General features: G+C 42.3%; 1 protein-coding gene across 4 annotated transcripts; it reads right to left on the bottom strand.

Moving 5' to 3' along the window:
• Nucleotides 1-69: 69 nt before the first annotated feature.
• STOX1 (storkhead box 1) lies at nucleotides 70-17,894 on the bottom strand. Of its 4 annotated transcripts, none has more exons than XM_040564283.1 (4): nucleotides 17,386-17,894; nucleotides 5,656-5,808; nucleotides 1,523-3,812; nucleotides 70-398 (listed from the first exon to the last, which is right to left on the bottom strand). In XM_040564283.1, exons 2-4 carry the CDS (start codon nucleotides 5,786-5,788, stop codon nucleotides 359-361), a joined length of 2,463 nt encoding a protein of 820 aa, XP_040420217.1. In that variant the 5' UTR covers nucleotides 5,789-5,808; nucleotides 17,386-17,894; the 3' UTR covers nucleotides 70-358. The 4 variants fall into 4 exon arrangements, with proteins under 4 accessions (XP_040420217.1, XP_040420218.1, XP_040420216.1 ...); XM_040564284.1 differs by lacking the exon at nucleotides 17,386-17,894 and adding an exon at nucleotides 16,803-16,949; XM_040564282.1 differs by lacking the exon at nucleotides 17,386-17,894 and adding an exon at nucleotides 10,113-10,286.
• Between the last annotated feature and the right edge of the window lie 725 nt (nucleotides 17,895-18,619).

Below are 18,619 nucleotides of genomic sequence, written 5' to 3'. Positions count from 1 at the left end.
GTCCTGCACAAGTGGTACAGTCCCGCTAGAGCAACACATACCCTTTCCAGATTAACAATGGGGTCTGAGTGAAGTATGTCAGTCGTCACTTTTATTAGACATAGGGATGCAAAAACTAAAGATGAGAGCAATAGAAATGTTCATTAGATCTCCACACTTCTAACAAACAGCTCTGATTTAGAGGCAGCCTCACACTGCGACCAGTCATAGGTACAGTATGGTTGTATTGTTACAAAGAAAAAAGTTTACATAGCTCATTAAAAACCTAATCAAACATTCGTGACCACAGTTAGCTGAAGCAAGGAATTTTTTGGTGATTGTCCTCCCACTCTGTCCTCCTTTTAGCATTACTATTCTTTTAGGATTTGGCAGGAAACTTCATCTTCTTTTCAGTCCATCTAAAACAACAGAATTATTAGATGTCAGACCTCATACTCTAAAAATAAGCTGAATTGGCTTAGCTTCTGGTACCTCAGATGGCACCAATACAATCAGAATGACCCTTTAAATACTTTTTGCTAAAGAACAACCAAGAGGCTTCAAGTGTCCATGTCCAAATAACACATTAAAATTCTGCTTGAGAGAGTGCACAGCCAAAAAGCTGCTTAAGAGGGGAGAAAAAAAAAAAACAAAACAACACTTCAGCAGAATTTCCTTAAAAATAGTAGTATGTGATTCGTTCCTTTGTGTACAAGTTTCTCAAGGTGACAATACATGTCTAATGAGAACTTGAGTGGTTTAATTGTACTTAAATACCAGTCATTTAAGGTCTTAAGAACATATGATGCTATTAAAAATTGATATGATTTTTTTTTTCTCACAGCATTTTATCTTACATTCCTGTCACTTTAGTTAACAGTTTTGTAAGTCTTACCCACATGCAACTATGTGAAATATTGTTTCATACTGGTTCGTTTTGTTTATGAATTTTCAAAAATCCACCTGAAAAAGTTACCTAGTTACAAGCAACACCTACCCTATGAAGGGAAGAGAAACCTCTAGGTCAGGTGGTGGACACATTCTCCAGTCTGTTGTGAGCAATTTTGATGATATTTTGTACTTTAAATTATGATTGAACACCTTCATAAAACACTTTTTATTCTTCATCTACAACTGGGAAAACTCTGGCAATATTGGTAATATTATACGGTAAAATCAATAGAAGCTGAGTGTTATTGTTAACAGGACCATATTGAGTTTATCCATCACCATGTTGCTTAACATTTCTGCACTTGTCTACATCTCCTTGTGTAAAGTAGAGCTCATAATATTTTCTTGTCTCATCAAAGCTAAATATAAACAGCAGCATTTGTATAGCAGACTTAGGGAGAAAGTTCACATAAAAAGACATGGTAGAACTATGCATTTTAAGTATTTCTGGGTCATAACACTTATGTTTTTAAAGATAATAACAATTTTATTGTTGGGGAGAGGGATCTATGGTGTACTGCAACTGGTCTACCTAAATCTGATTGTTAATTTGAAGATAAAACAACTAACACAGTCGCATGTGTTTTCTTACCTTGGGGAGTCAATTCCACTGTCTCCTGTTATGCTGTGGTTTTCTGTCCCCTCTGTGTGATTCTGTCCTGATAGCACAGTACATGCATTCTTAAAAAACAGACCTTTCTTTACCAGAGGGTTTCTTGTTTCTTTGGTTTGTGGGCCCAAAGCACGGCTCAACACTACTTCTCCTGTCTCACGCAAAGAGTCATCCTCATTGGTGCTGCAGAAATCGGCTACAGCTGAAGCCTTCACATGTTCAGTAAGGCCAGTTTCATCTTCCTCTCTGTAAACTGTCGGAAGAACCTGACTGCACAAACAACTTTCTACTATAAAATCTGGGTTTTGATGCTTTTTTGAGCCATCAATTGATTCTGCAAAACCAGCACATCCCTTATATCCATGGTCTCCAGAACCATGTTTATTTACAGTTGTATTGTATTGCGTTGAACAAATATTAACCTTGGAGTTTTTTAGAGCTGTCCCCATCTTTTGCACAGCTTTATTCCAGTCCGTTGTACCTGAAGATGCACAGCCAGGAACCAAATGACATGGTTCATTGCATTCAGAATTGTCACCCAGATGCAACAAACTACCAGTGTCACAAGGATGCGCTTTCTGGTACTGAAGACAACCTTTATCAATAAATCCTTCACTTTCCACCTTCATTGATCCAGGATGGCTGGCGCAGACATATTTAAATATAAGGTCATTCTTTTCGTCAGTCTTCTGTCTGTGTTTCACACCAAATTCTTTTACCCGGCTAACATTGGTTGTATAATGTGAAAGACTGACATTCCGAAACTCATTTGCTGTTTGATCTAATAACTCGCATACAGTGTCAGCTTTGTACCTGCAATGGCTTTCTTTCAGATGTAATGAATGTTTTGCTGCTTCTTTGCACGTACCGTTATCCCCAGCAGAGGAGTGGGGGGATTTTTGAATATCCCCGTGATTTCTTTCGACTGTTCCTCTGTAGACGTTGTCTTCAGAAATAACACTCTCCACGAAGTATTTACTTTTATCATCTATCCGCAAAGTACTGCTTTGTGGATAACTACAGTTTTCACTTAAACTGTCCTTCTTTAGTTGGACGGAGGACCTGTTAGTTTGAAGAAATTTGCTTTGCTTAACATTGTCAGCCTGCATTTCAGAAACTTGTTGTTCAGTTTCATATTCAAAGGCTTTTGAGGAGTCCAAGAAATGTAGCCTTTGCGAACCCCTCTCCCGCTTTTGAGTCCTGGGCTTCAGATGACTGTTAACACGACCTCTGTACCCTTTGGAATAAACGTTGTGTCTCCATGAGAGACCCTGAAAAGGGTTCTTGATCTGTTTTTTATATATGACGTGGGATTCCACTGCTACATCCAGTGGCTGGTGGGTCATGGTAGACAGCGAAATGTTCTCTTCCAGTTTCTGGTTTGGGGATGTTAGCTCAGGCATGTGAGATTTCCTGTTGCTTCTGCTAATTTGCTTCTCTTTGTCTGATTTGGTTTTCCTGCAGTGTTTTGCTGTTCTAATTTGTGTCTTTGGAACACACTCCTTTGAAAGATGCTTTTGCCTGAGGGTTAACGCTTCAGCAGAGATACCTTCACTAATACTTTTCTTCCTCTCCTCAAACTTTTGCATTAATTTTGTGTGCTTAATCAAATTATCAACCGTGAGAGTAGGGTTAATACGCTTGATGATTTCATGTTCAATATCACGTGGCATATTATCTAAGTTGTCTTCATCTCGGACTGGCCATTCCTTGGGAGGAAACTGGGCTGAAAAAGTAGAAAACTCCTTCTTCTGTTTCTCTTTTTTGGAAGTACCTCTCCAGAAAAGGCCAAGGCCAAATTTTTTGCATTTCAGTTTCTCTTTGACTGATGTCAGGGATTTGATGGTGTCCCAGGAGTGGTTTTCAGCAGATGCAGAGATAACTTGAGTTTGAATTGAAGGCTTCAACTCACTGCGGCCTTTCTTACCTCCCCTGTTAGCTTCAAGGTTCATTAGTTGCTGATATCTTTGGTCAGTGAGCATATTCTGGTCAGAGAAACAATGGCAGGATCTGTAACAGGATACTGTAGGAATGTTTTCTTTTGCTGGGTCTGCACAGCTCTCAGCATTTACAAGGTAACTGATGGAAGACAAGGAGCAGCAACTGTCCTCCAGCAGGACTCTTTTATTGTCTTCTGGGGCATCATTTGCAATGAAGTAGGTGTTAGGGGTGACGATGAAGTATCCATTTTCTGTATGATAGATTTTCCTTTCTTTAATTAGAGCACCAAGGATATTGTATAAGATTTTGTGGGAGGGAACTGCAATGCCTACAACAAAGATACAGATATTTCAAATCAAAAATAAGTTTTCAAATGAAATGGGAAATGGTTGAAGAATAACTTGCATGTAACAGACCTGGAAACAACTCAACATGAAATACCCAGTGTATTTAGCTTGCAGGATTCAGAAATAAGTTTGCAACTGACCTGTGAATGGGAAATACTCAATTTCAACATGAAAACGTCTGGTACCACGGGACAAAGAGCGGGATTTTATTTTTTTTTTAATACGTCACCAGCAATTGTGCTTTCACCCAGCCACATCCCCGTAGGGCTCCCCGCAGGACAGGGACAGCCCCAGCTCCGCAGCCAGCGGGCTGCAGCCGGTGACGATCCTTGTGTGTCCCTTCCAGCTCGGATATTCCGTGATCATCAGCCCTGAGCCGGGGAGAGGTGAAGCAGCCAGGAGAGGGCAGCACAGAAACGCCATCCCGCCGAGGTGGCTGCAACCCTGCCAGGGGCTGAAGGATCAGCAAAACCCTTTTAACTCTCTCAAGGCCATTCCTCGCTGATGAGTGAAGCTCGCTGCTGAGGAAGAGGGTGAAGACAGCGGCGTTTCTGGTGGTCACGGTAGTCTCTTTTGAATAAGTAAGGATGTTCCCTTTGCATCTGTCAATATATGATTTTTGTGAGACCTTCTGCCAGGTAGAAGCCGAGCCATGTGTTGTTCAAAGCATTTGCCTCTAGGCAGGTTATTTAAGAGCAGCTTTCATCCCTCTCTCTCAAGCTTCTGGTAAAGTTTTGTCAGGTGACAATTGCTCCCAAAATTTACCTCACTGACACTGGTCTCAGCTGCTGGTTTTCCATCAGGTGTCACAGTCCCAGCATCATTACTCTGGTGACATCTGACCAGCTGCCCCAGATGCTGCTGATCTCCTGCCCACAAGAACAAAGACTTCCAGCGAAGAACAAACATAGCAAGAAAAACGTTCTCTCCCTCTACAGACTTGGGGAGTACTGCTTCTGGCTGAGCTGAAAATGCTACCTCGTGGTGTCTCAGTACACATATGGACTGCATCACATTCCTGGCAGCTTTTGGAGCCAGTTTATGGGGCTGCATTAAAAATTTTTCCCAGTAGTGAAAATGCGTACCAGATCAACCTGTAACATTTGCAGAGCTATAAGACTGTGAAGAATCAAATGAGGAAGCTCAGTATGAAACCAGGGAACCTCCTGCAAAGGGCTATAACGAGCCTTTATGGAGACACACATGCACACCCCCTCCTTCAATACTGCAGATTTAAGGGACGTTTTTCAGATTAAAAGAAACTGCAGCATTTAAGGCAAGAGACTACTCCCCCATCAGAAGAGCTCGTTAAAGCTCATTTGGTGTAATTAATTTGCTTTCAGGAATTTGACCAACAAACCTGATTTTGCAGGCAGCTCCATTTTGGATACCAGCCACCAGCCACCAGATGTAGCTCCCCTACTGTAGACTCCTTTGCCATCAAAATCAAATGTGTTCCTGGCTCTTAAAGGAGGATTCAAAGCCTTACTGATCTGGCAGTCTGCTTTATGCTTTTCCAGATCTGGCATCTGAATCCCTCATCTATGCTTTCGGACTCTTGAGAAAGGACATGCCCCCAATGTCCTAACGAACCCAGTTTATTAAAATGTGTAAAAAGGATCATCATCAAATCAATGTTAGTGATGCTCACAGGCTAATAAGGACTCCATACGTATTTGTGCGTTCTCCCAGTTGCCTGATGGTTCGTAATCTTCCACATTGCCAGTTTTACTTGTGAATATTCATTGATGACTTGCCCAATATCACAAACTCAAGCTTGATGGTACAGTCACTTTTAAAAGGAAGAGGAAACGAACACTTTACCTGGATAACTTTTCACTAACTGCTCCACCAAAGTTTTCTGCGTGACCATCATTTGATCTGCATTCATGTCTGATATGGCACTGCAGATTTCTTCTGCCAGAGGAAGAGACTGTGGCAGTGAGCAAGGATTCATGAGAACAGGGAGCACATCACCTGAAGTCCAGAAGGAAGGAAAAAGACAAAGAAGAGAAGGTAGTTTGAATGGAACAGTGCTTCATTTTTCTATTAGCCACGATTATATGGTGTTGCTTCAGAGCAAGCATCTTATCCTCAACTAATTTTATTTCACAAATTACTCATCAGTGTTTCTCAGAGAACACAAATGGCTCTAAATACTTTGTGTTTTTATAATGAAGGCACCAGAAGGCTACCTTAGGCATGTCAGTTTGTTTGGTATTAAATTCCAGCTTAAACCTTCATTTAGCTCAGTAAATAGGGAGTCAAAAGAGAGAATTAAATCTGATGACTGACTTTTTGATGACTGTTTACAAACAAAACCATGCAGAACATGTATTTCTCTGAGTAGCTAATGAAAAAGGTCAGCATCCAACATTCTAAGCACAAAATCTTTTCACCAGATCAGAATACAGGAATAAAAAAGACCAGCAACAGGCTCTAACACACGAATTTGAACAGAAATGGTAAATTTTCCGTTTTTAGACTGGGCTCTAGAACTACAGATTATCTACTGGACTGTACAGAGAACAAAAATGCTTGTAACAACTGACTTAGACTGGTTACAATCATAATTTGTACTTCTTCACCAGTGCACACATTTTTTAGGCTATGTCACCTGGTCACGTCTCCTGGTCAGAGACAACAACGCTGTCCCCGCTTTGCGCAGCGAAAGCAGAGGCTCGGAGGGGCAAGAGCAAAGCCCTGCTCCCCCAGCAGTGCTGCAGCCTCAGCCCCATCCCCTGCCCAGCAGGGCACAGCACACCTCCTGCCAGCAGCTCAACAGTTTCAGTTCTGTTTTCCCTCCCTCTCACAAGGACAGGATAGTGCACTTGGAATGAAGTAGGAAAACCTGAAGTAAAGACTTTTCCTGAAAGCTGGTGACAAAGAATGAAGCAGGGACTTACCTGAGGTCTGTGCATACATTAAGACTATGACCGCATACCCCTCAGACAAAACCAGGCGTTTTTCTATTGTTCAGGTAGACCCACGATCTGTTCTCACTACCTGGTGGTGTTCCGTGTTCTCTTCCCTGGTCTCTGTTGCAGAAAGCCCCTGGGTATGCTCAGCTGCCAGCTCGTTACTTCACGAGGCAAAAGTTAGAGTTAAATGCTAACAGCAATTCTCCCGCTAGTGAGAAGTGACAGCTTTGATTAACCGATGTTCAGGTTTAACTAAACTGCAGTTGGGTAGTCTGTTGGACGACTCTGCAACCTGATATTTATCCTTTTGGCAGAAAAGTAGAACACAAACATTTCTCTGAGTAAATGAATTAAGCAACGGCACTTGGAAAAGCTTAAATCGCTCTTGACCTTTGTTTTACAAGTGCAGTTAGGTTTGACAAAAAGCTCTCAGAGAAAAATCCTGGCACACAGTTTCCCCAGTGACGTTGCTAGGACACTCCTTGCAGGTGCAGGAAGCATTGCAGGGTTTCTTTTTGTATGGGAAAAGACTGCCAGCATTGAGTAATAACTCTTGTGAACACTGCTGTCTCAGCTCTCTGCTGCAGGCACACAGAGCTGCAGCCAGTTTTACTATTTGTTCCTGTAGAGCACCAAACTGCTAGGGAATAAAACACCAAATGTAATGGAAATGTATTAATGATCTTTATGAATATTAATTATCATGTCATCATTGTCTGCATCTGTCTCTCAGCCTCAAATCCCACGTCTCTTTCAAGGGGAAGCCCTTTCAGGTTAATGTTTAAAACAAAGTAGTAAGCAAAAACCAGCTTCATACTAAAGGAAAAAAATATTAGAGTCGCATTTATCACAATGCAAGCCTATTTAAAATGCTCATTGTAGATCAATAGTGCTAACAACAGGAATATTAGACATCATTCCCTCCTGACTTTGAAAGAAAACCTGAAATAGCGAAAGCAAAAATGAGATCATTGGCAACGCCGCTAGGTAGTTGTAGGAAAAGACCCAGGCAGCAGCCTACACGTGTCCATCAATTTCTTATTAAAAGAAGCTCAGGAAAGTTGCTCAGCGTTTGTCCCTGAACAGCCCCAAAACAGCCCCTGCAGAACCCCTGCTCCCCTCCCTGCTCTACGTAAGCTGACTGATTAGGCTCATCTGCTTGGTTGCTTTATCGTTTTTATAAGGACTTGCTTACAGTTACATGTAAGGTACCTGTCAGCCCTCAAGGAACTCAGGGTAACCCTCTTGGTTGTTCAAATACAGCGCAGTTCCTATTTCACACTCCGCAGCTCTTACAGAATCACATTTACCAGGTAGGCACTTTGCCAGTAGTCACGTATTATTGTCCTTCAGTTTGGTTTACCATTCTATTCAAACGCTGCTTATTACCTGGATACCCGAAACCCAAGAATACCCTTTTAGAGCACATATCGATCACAGTGTGGGCAAGTCACCTGTAATACAAGCACTGGTGCACAGGAAAAGCCTCCAAACTCAGTGTACAGGAAAGTCTCCGGGTATTCTTGACCTGCACAAAGTGATTTTTTTTTTGTTCCATGTCTGTAACGTGAGATTTACCACTTGTCACTGGGTTGTTTAACCAGAAAAATGTGTACAACGCAAGTTTTTTCTGGGTAAAAAATAGGCTAGTCCTGAGAAAGTGAACAGAGGTGCATTTTATTGCATGAGAGCTCGATTTACTTCTTAAAAGCTGGGGTAAAGAATTTATATAACAATAAAAAGTTAACAGTAACTAATTAATTCTAGGGAAAAATAAATGGAAATCAGCAATGATCTCCACTACATGATTCCACTTACATCTGCTGAGACAAAACACCTGGAAATTACATTTAGTAGCTGGAAAAGTCTATCTAGGACTATATAATTGAGCATAAAATCCCACTGATCCTGTGCCTCTTTCCATGAGAGCCCTAATCTGTTTGATTCGCTTCACTTTCTGCAGAAATGCAAGGGGAAAACTATAAGCAAGTACAGTTCTGCTACAACTCCAAGGCTTCTGCTTTTCTGTAGACTAAAGCGCGTCCTGGTCACATTTTATAACATTTTAAAATTAAAGACTAGGAAAAGTTTTGAAGAGGAAGAAAGTTAAAAGGAACATAGAAAGTTTGGTAACTTTTGTAAAATCACTTTTTGAACATTTATGGAGATTTTAAGTCTTATTAAAGGATAACATTTCTATGTAGATTCCAAAGACAGAGTTAAGATTCTTAGATCACTTTCAGTTACAGTTATATAACCAGGAAGCTCCATTTTGGCATAACCGTTGTGTACCAGACCCTCTTTTCAGAAACATCCATTTACTGATGCAAAGAGCAAATAGTTCAACTCCATTAAAAACTGTCAACTCTTGCAACATGTTTAATCTGTTACGGAAACAAGCAGAAGCTCTGAAGAACAGCAAGCTATCTTTCTGTTTATTTTGTACAACTCCCTGAGAGAAACAAAATGACTGTCAGTTAAGGTCACTGACACTTCGTCAGCTGGAGCTGAAGGAGCAGCTGCACACACTTCAAAATGTCAGGTTTCCGTAACCACTGATTCCTGCAACGATACTCCCAAATCACAATTAGGCAACGTCCTCCACTTAGTGCCAGTGGCTGACGTTTACAGATGGAGGATGATGCCGTGCCACAAAAAGAGCACTTCTGGCTGTTGAAGATGAGCAGGCAAATTGTTCAGTGCTTGGAGATCTGTTTCACCCACAGCAGCTTCCAAAGCAGCCACCTAGCAAACCATATAAACGCATCTGCCTCTGGGTCACCCTCACTGTTTGCAGTGTAACTGGCAGAGAAACTGAGCTATGAGCGACAGCACTTGACAATTATTTTTCAGTATACTTTAACTCGCTTTTCAGTCAACTCACATACAGCATTGGATATATCCAGCACAACTGATAGCAAGGAAGGTCATCGTTAACCATTTCAGCATTCAATGTCTGGCATAAAAGGCAAATTGATTCAAAAGTTTCATTGCAAGGAGATAAAAATAACATAAAACAAAATGGTCCCGGGTAAGCTGCAAAACCATGCAAGTAGCCCACAGAGGCAAGTAGTAGTAGAGGAATAAACAAGTCACTGGCAATGTCTCTGGCTCCTGTAATTGTCTGCAGGTGCTGCCAGCCAGAGCTACAGGATTTCGACACAAGCACATCTTTTCCACTTCGCCTGGTCCAAAAAGTCCCTTCACAACCCTGGCATTTCTCCAGTGAAATTGCTCGGTTTTTTCCTTGCTCCCAGCCCTGCCATCTCTTCTGCCGTAAATCTCAGCCAATCCAAATAGCTCTTTAACGTCAAAATCTTTGGTCTAAGAAGTGTTACTGGGTGCTGGTTAGGTACTTACCCATAGAGTGAAGGACACTGTAAAAACATCATCATACTGTTGTGCATTCCTGCGTCTGTTCACCTAAAGGTCAGCTCTAACTGCTGCAGTATTCCTGAGGCTGACTCCTGTGCTGGGAAATGTGCTGTCACACAAAAGGCAGTCACAAAAAGTGTACAACTTAAGGCAACAGACATGGGAGTAAGATGTAACTACGAGCACGTCCCCCTACCCTGAGTGGGGGACCAAAATTCACTCCTTTGCACGCCCCCTGGCTTCAGCTCACATTCACCCCAGGCAAGGAAAGTCCCACACTGGTCTTTTAGACTAACAGCACCCACAGAGCTCTTCAAAAGAGAACATAGCCCCCTGCAGAGTGTTCCAGCAAACCATGAATCAGGGGACAAAACAGCTATTGCATCCCACTTGCTCCCCGGCAACCCCGGAGAGCTTAGTGCAGTTGTAGCAGCCCTCGGACCCAGGGCACTGGCTTTCAGTGAGGGCAGGAACCACCAGCACACACACAGGTGGAAGGAAGCAGCTCTCAGATCCTGTTTCAGGCCATATTCCACTGCAGGGAGTGTTGTCATTCAACTGAGAACAAAGCTTTGATGGTATATGAGCAATTCGCACCTGTCTGAGAATCCCATGATGTTGAAGGATGTGCACAGCCACTTTTAGCTTCCTCTCTCCTTAAAAAGAAATACAATTTTAAAGACATACCCTATACTAAAAAATAAGCTTCTGCACCTGGGCTGCAATTCTGCAAAAACTGGGTTGCAATTTATGGCCAAAAGAAAAAGGAAAAGGAGAATAGCATGTTTGCCATCACAGGAGGTCTCAGAGGAGTTGTTTGGTCACTGCAGAACTAACAGCGGTAGTTTGGATCTGAGAATATCGGCCCAGAGTTCCCAAACCTTTCCCCATGACTTTGGCACTATTAAACTCCCCTTCCATACTTCAGTTCATCTAAATTTCAACCAAAAGGAAGTGGTACATGACAAACAGAGCAACTGAGCACCTCCACTCTGTTACAGAAGACTCAGTAAATATCTTTTTCAAGAGCCAGTTGTGGAGAACCCTTGCTGTGAAGGCTGCTGGGACACACACAGCAAGGTGAAGCCTCCCACGGAAGTTACAAAGATGTGCAGGTGCCTGTGGCATACTGAAGATACAGAACAGTTAATGGGGGAAAAGAAAATGGTGCTGTCCATGAAGTACCTAAGCAAGTGTTCTTTATGGCAGGCTAGCTTTATTGCAATATTTTGGGGGGAACAAGGAAACTATTTAATAATATTAGCATAATTTTCAACCTTGGAAGCTCAGCATATAGCTGGCCATAGAGCACAAAGGAGAAATCCAGTATCGGGGTGGGAGTACTGAAAGGCAACAAATAAAACCTCATTTGGGAGTGATTCATTTGTTTTAGAAAAGCAGAATAAAGTTCACAGAGGTTCAGATTATTTCAGTTTAAAAACAAAAACAAAACCAGCATTTTAGCTTGCACACAGATTGAGGTTGCTAAACAAACAGCATTTGCAGTTGTGCCACTGCCCAGGAAGCTTTCTGCTTCAGTACAAAGCAGGCTGCTCACAGGGAAGCTGTGAGCTGCCAGCAAACGGACCATGGCTTGCCACTGATGCATCAGTGTAAGATAAAACATACTAAGAAAAAAAAAAAAAAAGGTTTATATCATGGATTATTTCCAAGGGTTTCACAGTACTCTCACCAACATGGGCAGTTCTGCATATTGAGCTCTCTGTTAGCAGTAAACACGGTGTGAGTCACAGCAATGATGCACAGCACTACCATCTTTGTTTTAGTTCTCCCGAGAGTGTTTTTATAAAATACAGTAAGGAACTGGCAGAGAGTGGCTCTGGGTGGATGTTGTTTTGGCAGTGCAGACACCTACATCTCTCTAACCTAATGGTTTAGAGAAAAAAAAAAAAGTAAGAAAAACCTCTTGTGAGTATCACAGCAGTTTTATCAGGCTAAAGAAAACCATGCTGCCATCATCCTGGTTTGGGGGGACCTGACAGCAGCCCCTCAAGAAGATGACGGAGCCAAGCTCTGTGCAGCTGTGTGTGGTGGGAGGATGAAGGACAGCAGGCATCAGCTGGAACAAGAGGGGTTCAACCTGGCTATAAGGAAACCCTTTTCACCCTTCAGGACAGCCCAGCAGTGGAGCAAGTTGCCCAGAGAGGTTGTGCAGTCTCCAGTCCTGGGGAGTTTTCAAGATGTGACTGGACAAAGCCCTGAGCAACCTGGTCCGACCCCACAGCTGTCCCTGCTTTGAGCAGGAGGTGGAATAGGCTCCCAGGAATGAGGTAACAGTCCAGACATCCAGCTTAATTGGACACTGGTGCCTGTGCCTCCCACAGCGGCTCTCAACACCCACTTCGACCACCCTGTTTTCTGTAACCCAATGCAACAGCACTTTTGACCTCTGCTAGCTGTGAAGTTTTCTTGGGTTACACCAGGTTAAAGAAAAAAGGGGATGGTTACCCTTACATCACGTCAAAACAGCATTTGAATGGAAAACCTGTTGGATTTCTTCTCAACCTTCAAAGAGCCAGTGTTTTCATAACCTTTCTTTTGTCACAACCAAACTCCATCAGTATATGCTTGTTGTTAGAGCTGGTGCTCTCTGGTGGTGAAGTGGACACATGCTAAAACAAGAAGGCAGTACAGAAAAACTAAACTAAATGAAGTCTCTGATTTTGAAACCATATCAATATCTATATCAGACTAATAAATGCAGTTTATTTTATTAACTGTGTGATATTAAAATAATAGCAAGTGAGCTTTTCAAATACCCTCATCCTCACTAAGAAAGTTAAAATCTGCTGTTGAGGATTCAAAGTGCGAGAATGCAAAAAGACAGCTCAGCACAGCTCAGTCTGTGTTCTTGAATTTTGCTTTCTCACTCAAAAGACAAATAAGTTTATTCTGCTGAAAACTTCTAGCACTGAGAAATACACAGTACATATGAAGTTCTACACAACCAATCTTATTAGAGGTAATGTTTAGAAAAAACAAAGTCAATTGAAATGAATGGAGTTTACTATATGTAAAAAATACACTCCTGTTCAACGGTACTTGTTAAATGGTGCAACTAGAGAATATTCAATGAAACAGTGGAAAAATATGCACACACGTTTTTGCAGATAACACCTTACAGGAAATTCAACCTGAGCAGATGTGGTAAATCCATCAGAATTTTGAAGAGCTTTGCAGTGCCTTGCTGCTGTGAGTTCAAACAGTAGTTCAAATACAGCAGTTGCGTTCAGTGCAAAACACCGAAAAAAGTCTTTTGTAATACAGGATTGATAACTTATTAAGAACTCGACATGGAAAAGCATGAAACATTCAGAGGTATCACTTCATTTGAAGTCAGTGGTAAGGGCTCAATGCCAGCTAAAATTAGACGCTAAACGTTACGAAATAATGTGAGATTTACACTGAGAGAATTGATTCAGTAAGCTAAAGGTAACAAAAGTAGATAAAAAGTTGTCCTTTGAGAACTACAAATATTTTATTCCCTTTTTTTAATCCCAAAGATGTATTGGGCAGTCACCACTGAAACAACTGCGATATCCAGGAGAACCCAATTACAACAGAATATACAAGTTAATAAGTTCTGAATCAGAGACATTACTGAAATTAACTTGAGAATAAAAGTTAAAAATGCAACTAAACTGCTCGTGTTCTGACAGCCTATATGCAGCAGTGCAAAATAAAACATTTCTGTTCATCCACTCTTTTTCAAGCCTGAAGAAAATAAAAAAGGAACAAACTTAAAAAGAACCCTGAACAGTCCAACGCAAAGCACGACCACATACTGAGAGTTACACTTCACAGAAGCCAACTCTATTGAAGTACAAAACTATTCTGCTTTGACTTGCAAACCTACATCCCCACTGGTGAGGCAGGATGAAAGTCCCTGGAAGAACGGAGCTCCAGAAGAGAAGAATCCCAAGCTGCACATCCCAGCCTCTTACAGAGCCACCGTCCTCACCGGGACCGGGTGTTCCCATGGCAAAACAGCATCTGCTGCTCACACAGCTGCAATTTCAGCTGTAGTTTCGTTAGACTCTGCAGCAGAATGATGCTGACACTGACATGAATTGCTGTGAACAAATTCAAGTGAAAATAAAGAGACAATCTTTGTCCTCTCTTGTGCTTTTTAGCTCTTTCTGAGTGCTTCACTTCTCCCTCAGTTCTGGGGAGTATTTACAGGGGAAGGAGGAGATGTTAGGAGCTATGCTATCAGGTAACTCCATCAAGTTCACAAACAATTGGGTGAGGACTTGTTTTATGTTCTTACCTCATTCCAGTTCACTCAATACCTGCAGCAAAAATGGACAAACCTTAGCACTTGACAGAGAAGCACTCTGTCCTTTCAACATCAGCGTTCAGTAGGATGTTCTCCAGGTGAGATGCCTGGGTGACCCCAGGAAGGCGCCAGCCTGCATTCTGCAAGCCAGCCCCAGCCTCAGCTCACCTGGGAAGCTGCAGAGCTGGTTTTAGCATTCATAGGGAGTAACTTGCAGCCCTGCAGGGGAGATGCTGGACCAGCAGCAATTTCAGGCCTCTGAAGCTTAAAAAAACAAACGAAAAAATCTGAATTTTCTATTGTCCGCCTCTGCCTGATGGGAACCACAGAAAGGGAACCAGGCAGCTCAGCACATGGAAGAACTCTGGGAAGACAGAAACGAGCTGGTCACGACCAAGGAGAAGCAAGAAGCTACAGCAATGCGTCCTCCAGGGCTGACACCCCCAGCTTCTCTCTTCAAACGCCCTGGAGTGATGCTCCTCAAACCGAGCGCTGCCAACTGTATCATAGCTCATATCCGTCCTGCTCCTCTCCAGCACCCCGGGGCTGCCCAGGAAGGGGCATGGGGAGCATTTTGCCCCTCATTTGGTTAACAACAGACTGAACAAGCACCGGAGATGGGCCCTCAGGGGTGTTAGCATTGCCACTCAGGCCGCTCAGCTATCAGATCGTAGGACAAGGGGGTTAAAACTAGCCCCCCTACTTAACCCTCTGAGGGAGAGGAGAATTGCCATGATTTTCCCTCTACCCGCCGAAGGGAAGAATATAACAGCTGCCCCCCAGCCCTGGGAGAAGCGTGCAAACCAGACCCTGGCTCCAGGGCACAGGGGGAGAAAGCAAGTTTTTTGGGATTTACCTGGGAACAAATACAGCAGGGCGGTTTGCAATTCCTGATAAGCTTTTGGGACTGGAGTTTCCCCTTATTTGCTAAATCTTCCAGTGGCTGACATCAGTCAGGGTGTAGTCTATTTATAAAGCCAAGATGTTCAACCCCCAGTGCGTTTCTCTAGAGCAAACCTCGTTTGAACCGCAGGGAAAAGGAGCAAAACTAAGACCAGAGGAACACCACAGAGTCTTCTGGTGACCAGCAGGAGCCAGGAAGGTTCCTTGAGATACAGCAGTGAGGAGGCCTCCTGAATGCTCAAGGCTTGAAAAATAGAGTGCACCAGGGCCTGGAGCATGGCAAGACCCTCACACTAATTCCCAAGGATAATTCTTCACTGAAACATGACTTGGCAAAATTACCACTGCAGCGCTGTGTGCCCCTTGCTTCTCGTTTACTGTTCAGCAAACAATGGGTTGTGGATTAAAGAGGAAAAAAGAAAAAAGAAAAAAACACCTTAAAACTGTTAGCTGATTTTTCTCATGAGTCCGAAAACTCAGTCTTTACCCTTTTGGTGTACTGTGGACATAGATAAAGATACTGCAACCAGGTATCTGTGAAAATTCATCAAACAGTAATGTAGTTTGCAGACACTGCTACTGCTATGTGCTGCAGTAAAGGGATGTTTCCTAAGAACCACCTCGGACATTTCTTTGTTCCCTACATCCCAGCCACAAGTCACGGAGCACGAGAAACCCATGTGCGCCTTGAATTCTACTTTACTGCAAGTAACAGCTTGAGAGCAGATAGATTAAAACAAGAAATCTATATAAAATAAAGACTGCTAATGTGATACCAATAGTTTCATTTTTCAATATTGTCAACTCCTTTAAGAAACAAAACCAAGAAATCTTTGTCCCTTGGGTTTTAGTTGTCTAACTTGTCACTTGCTTTCCTGGAACAAGACACATACAAGGAATGGGAGAAAAGCCTTCCAGAGCAGAACACGGTCATTATCACGAGAGATGGAAGAAAAGACACAGTACATCAGTTTTTACTAGAAAATTACCTAAATAAAGACACTAAAATTGCAAATTAGTTTCAGAAGGGAGGGAGGGAGGGAAGGAATCCCTTCAACATCAAATGTTTGAAAAAGGGAAATTCACAAAGAAGCTTCTTCAAAGGCATTTGATAAAAGAATCAGTAAGAGAACTTCAACTTGTTAGAATCTCCTTTGGGTATTACTGCAGTGAGAGATAAAACATTAGGGGAAGTTGTGTAATTCATTTACTGAAATAATTTTCATTTGGATTCAGCCAGCCACCCTATGCATGAGAAAAGAGGTTACTGGGAAGCAAGAGGAGGAAAAACCAAATGAATTGAGGCCTCTAAATCACTTCCAGGAGACTAGCAAGTAACAACATATCAATAGTCACAAGTAAAATAAAACAACTATAGTAAGAGGGAATAACCTCCAACATATTTAGAAGTATGATGTCTTTTTAGATGGAGACCAGTAAGTAAAATGCTGGTCTTGCTTATAACACCCTACCTGGGTTAACAGTGAAGAGGTCAGTAGGCTGCTCACAACCAGGAAAAACAAAGCTCTCACTGGAGCAAGTGCAGGAAGTTACCAGAGTGCCCAGAGAAATGAGACTGCATGAAGAGATTGAAGAGTCAGAAAACAGGGCTGAGACAGAAAAGAGCTATTCTCTGCAAACTATTAGGAAAGCAGTGTAAATACTAGGAAAGGGGTGGGTGGGGGGGGTGGGGGGAATAAAAATCTGTGTGATTTAAGCTAAAGCCACTGTTAAGAGAAGCATAAACAGGTTGAGCTGGCCAAGGACAACACAGGCTAGGCACCGCAAATTTGCATATTGAAAATTTTGAAAGAGGTCATTCCTAAGTCTTCCAAACGGTGACAAAGTTCGGGCTTTGAGAAAGAATTCAAAACTGCTGTTTCATTTGGACTGCTACTTCTCTTCAACACAAAGCTTCTGTTACCTAATCAGATCCTGAGGTAACATGTACTTCTAACTTTAAAATTCATCCCCTGACACAGAGGATTACCAAGCTACCCTCAGGGAAGCATAACAATAAACCTCTCAAAAAACGACAGCTATGAAAATTCCTACCTTTGGAAATCCAACTCAGCCAGGATTCATTTGCACTTTAAGTACCTGGTAGTTACTATGGGGCTGAACAGCTGCAAGTCTTCATTTCAGCATCTTCTACTTGGTCTTTGCCACGTTTCTGGTTTGGCTGCTGATGCTTACAATCCTTTAGTTTGGGACAAGTGGTTCAGATCAAAAGGGTAATGCAGGCACCTGAGCTGACACGACGCAAAAACTAGGCTGCCCATTCATCACTTATCGCGGTGTTTCTTGGTAATTACAACTTGCTGTCTCCTATAATCACCTTCAGTAGACAACAGTCCTAATTAACTACAACAAAACCACACGGAAAATTGCAAAATGTACAGAAGCTTCACTGGCCAAACCAATGGCTCAAGTAAAAAATGAGGAGCTGTGAGGCAGCGTTTGGTACCAAGAGCAGAAATTTAGTTAATGCAACCGCCACATTTCAGAGAATAATTCAGTGGCACCCTTGCAGTAAGAGCACTCAGTAATCCAGCAGCTGTATTTTCATGTATATTCAAAGCCCTTGATTGCAGCCTGGCCTCATTAGACTGAAAAGGTTACTAGCTTAATTAATTGAATATGAGCTAATTGCAGGTACTAAATAGCAATGATAAATATATACAATTTTCACCAGTATGATCTTAAAAATACACTTTTTTTCCCCCAGATTACTTTGTCATTGTTCCTACTGCCAGATATGATAGCATGTTCTCTGTGTATCCCCTGAATGCTAATAAATTAAACAAAAGGGGGAACTGAGACACTTACTGCTGCAATATGCTATCTTCTGCAAAACTCTTATCTAAATTTTTCCTGTGAATAATTACATACTTAAGATAGCAACCTGAATGTGCCCAAGTCTGATTTCTTCTTAGATCTTCCATCGATTTCACTTTTCCCTATTTTTAGAAAAGCTTTCAAAGACCCCTTTGGAGCTTCTTTTTGGTCAGCATTTCCAGAGGAATGAAGACTAAAAGCAGCTGCTGAGATCAGAGCATCGCCTCCACATTAGGTAACAAAATGCCTTCCCCGCCAGGCAGCCACTGCCCCACCAAGCTGCGGCGCCCCACAGTGCTGAGCACCCTCCGCCTTTACCTGCTTCAGTGGCAGCACACTCTGTAGCTTTTTTTTTTTCACATAAATCTTTGTGCTGATTCAATCCATAACATCCAGCTTCAGTGTTTTTTTCTAGGCATCATTCTTTGTCTGAAGACATTCATGGTGAATG

Source organism: Cygnus olor, chromosome 7 (genome assembly GCF_009769625.2).
Source record: "Cygnus olor isolate bCygOlo1 chromosome 7, bCygOlo1.pri.v2, whole genome shotgun sequence".
In the NCBI taxonomy this organism is placed as follows: domain Eukaryota; kingdom Metazoa; phylum Chordata; class Aves; order Anseriformes; family Anatidae; genus Cygnus; species Cygnus olor.
The sequence above is the reverse complement of the archived record's forward strand: the minus strand, read 5'-3'. Positions and strand labels throughout refer to the sequence as shown.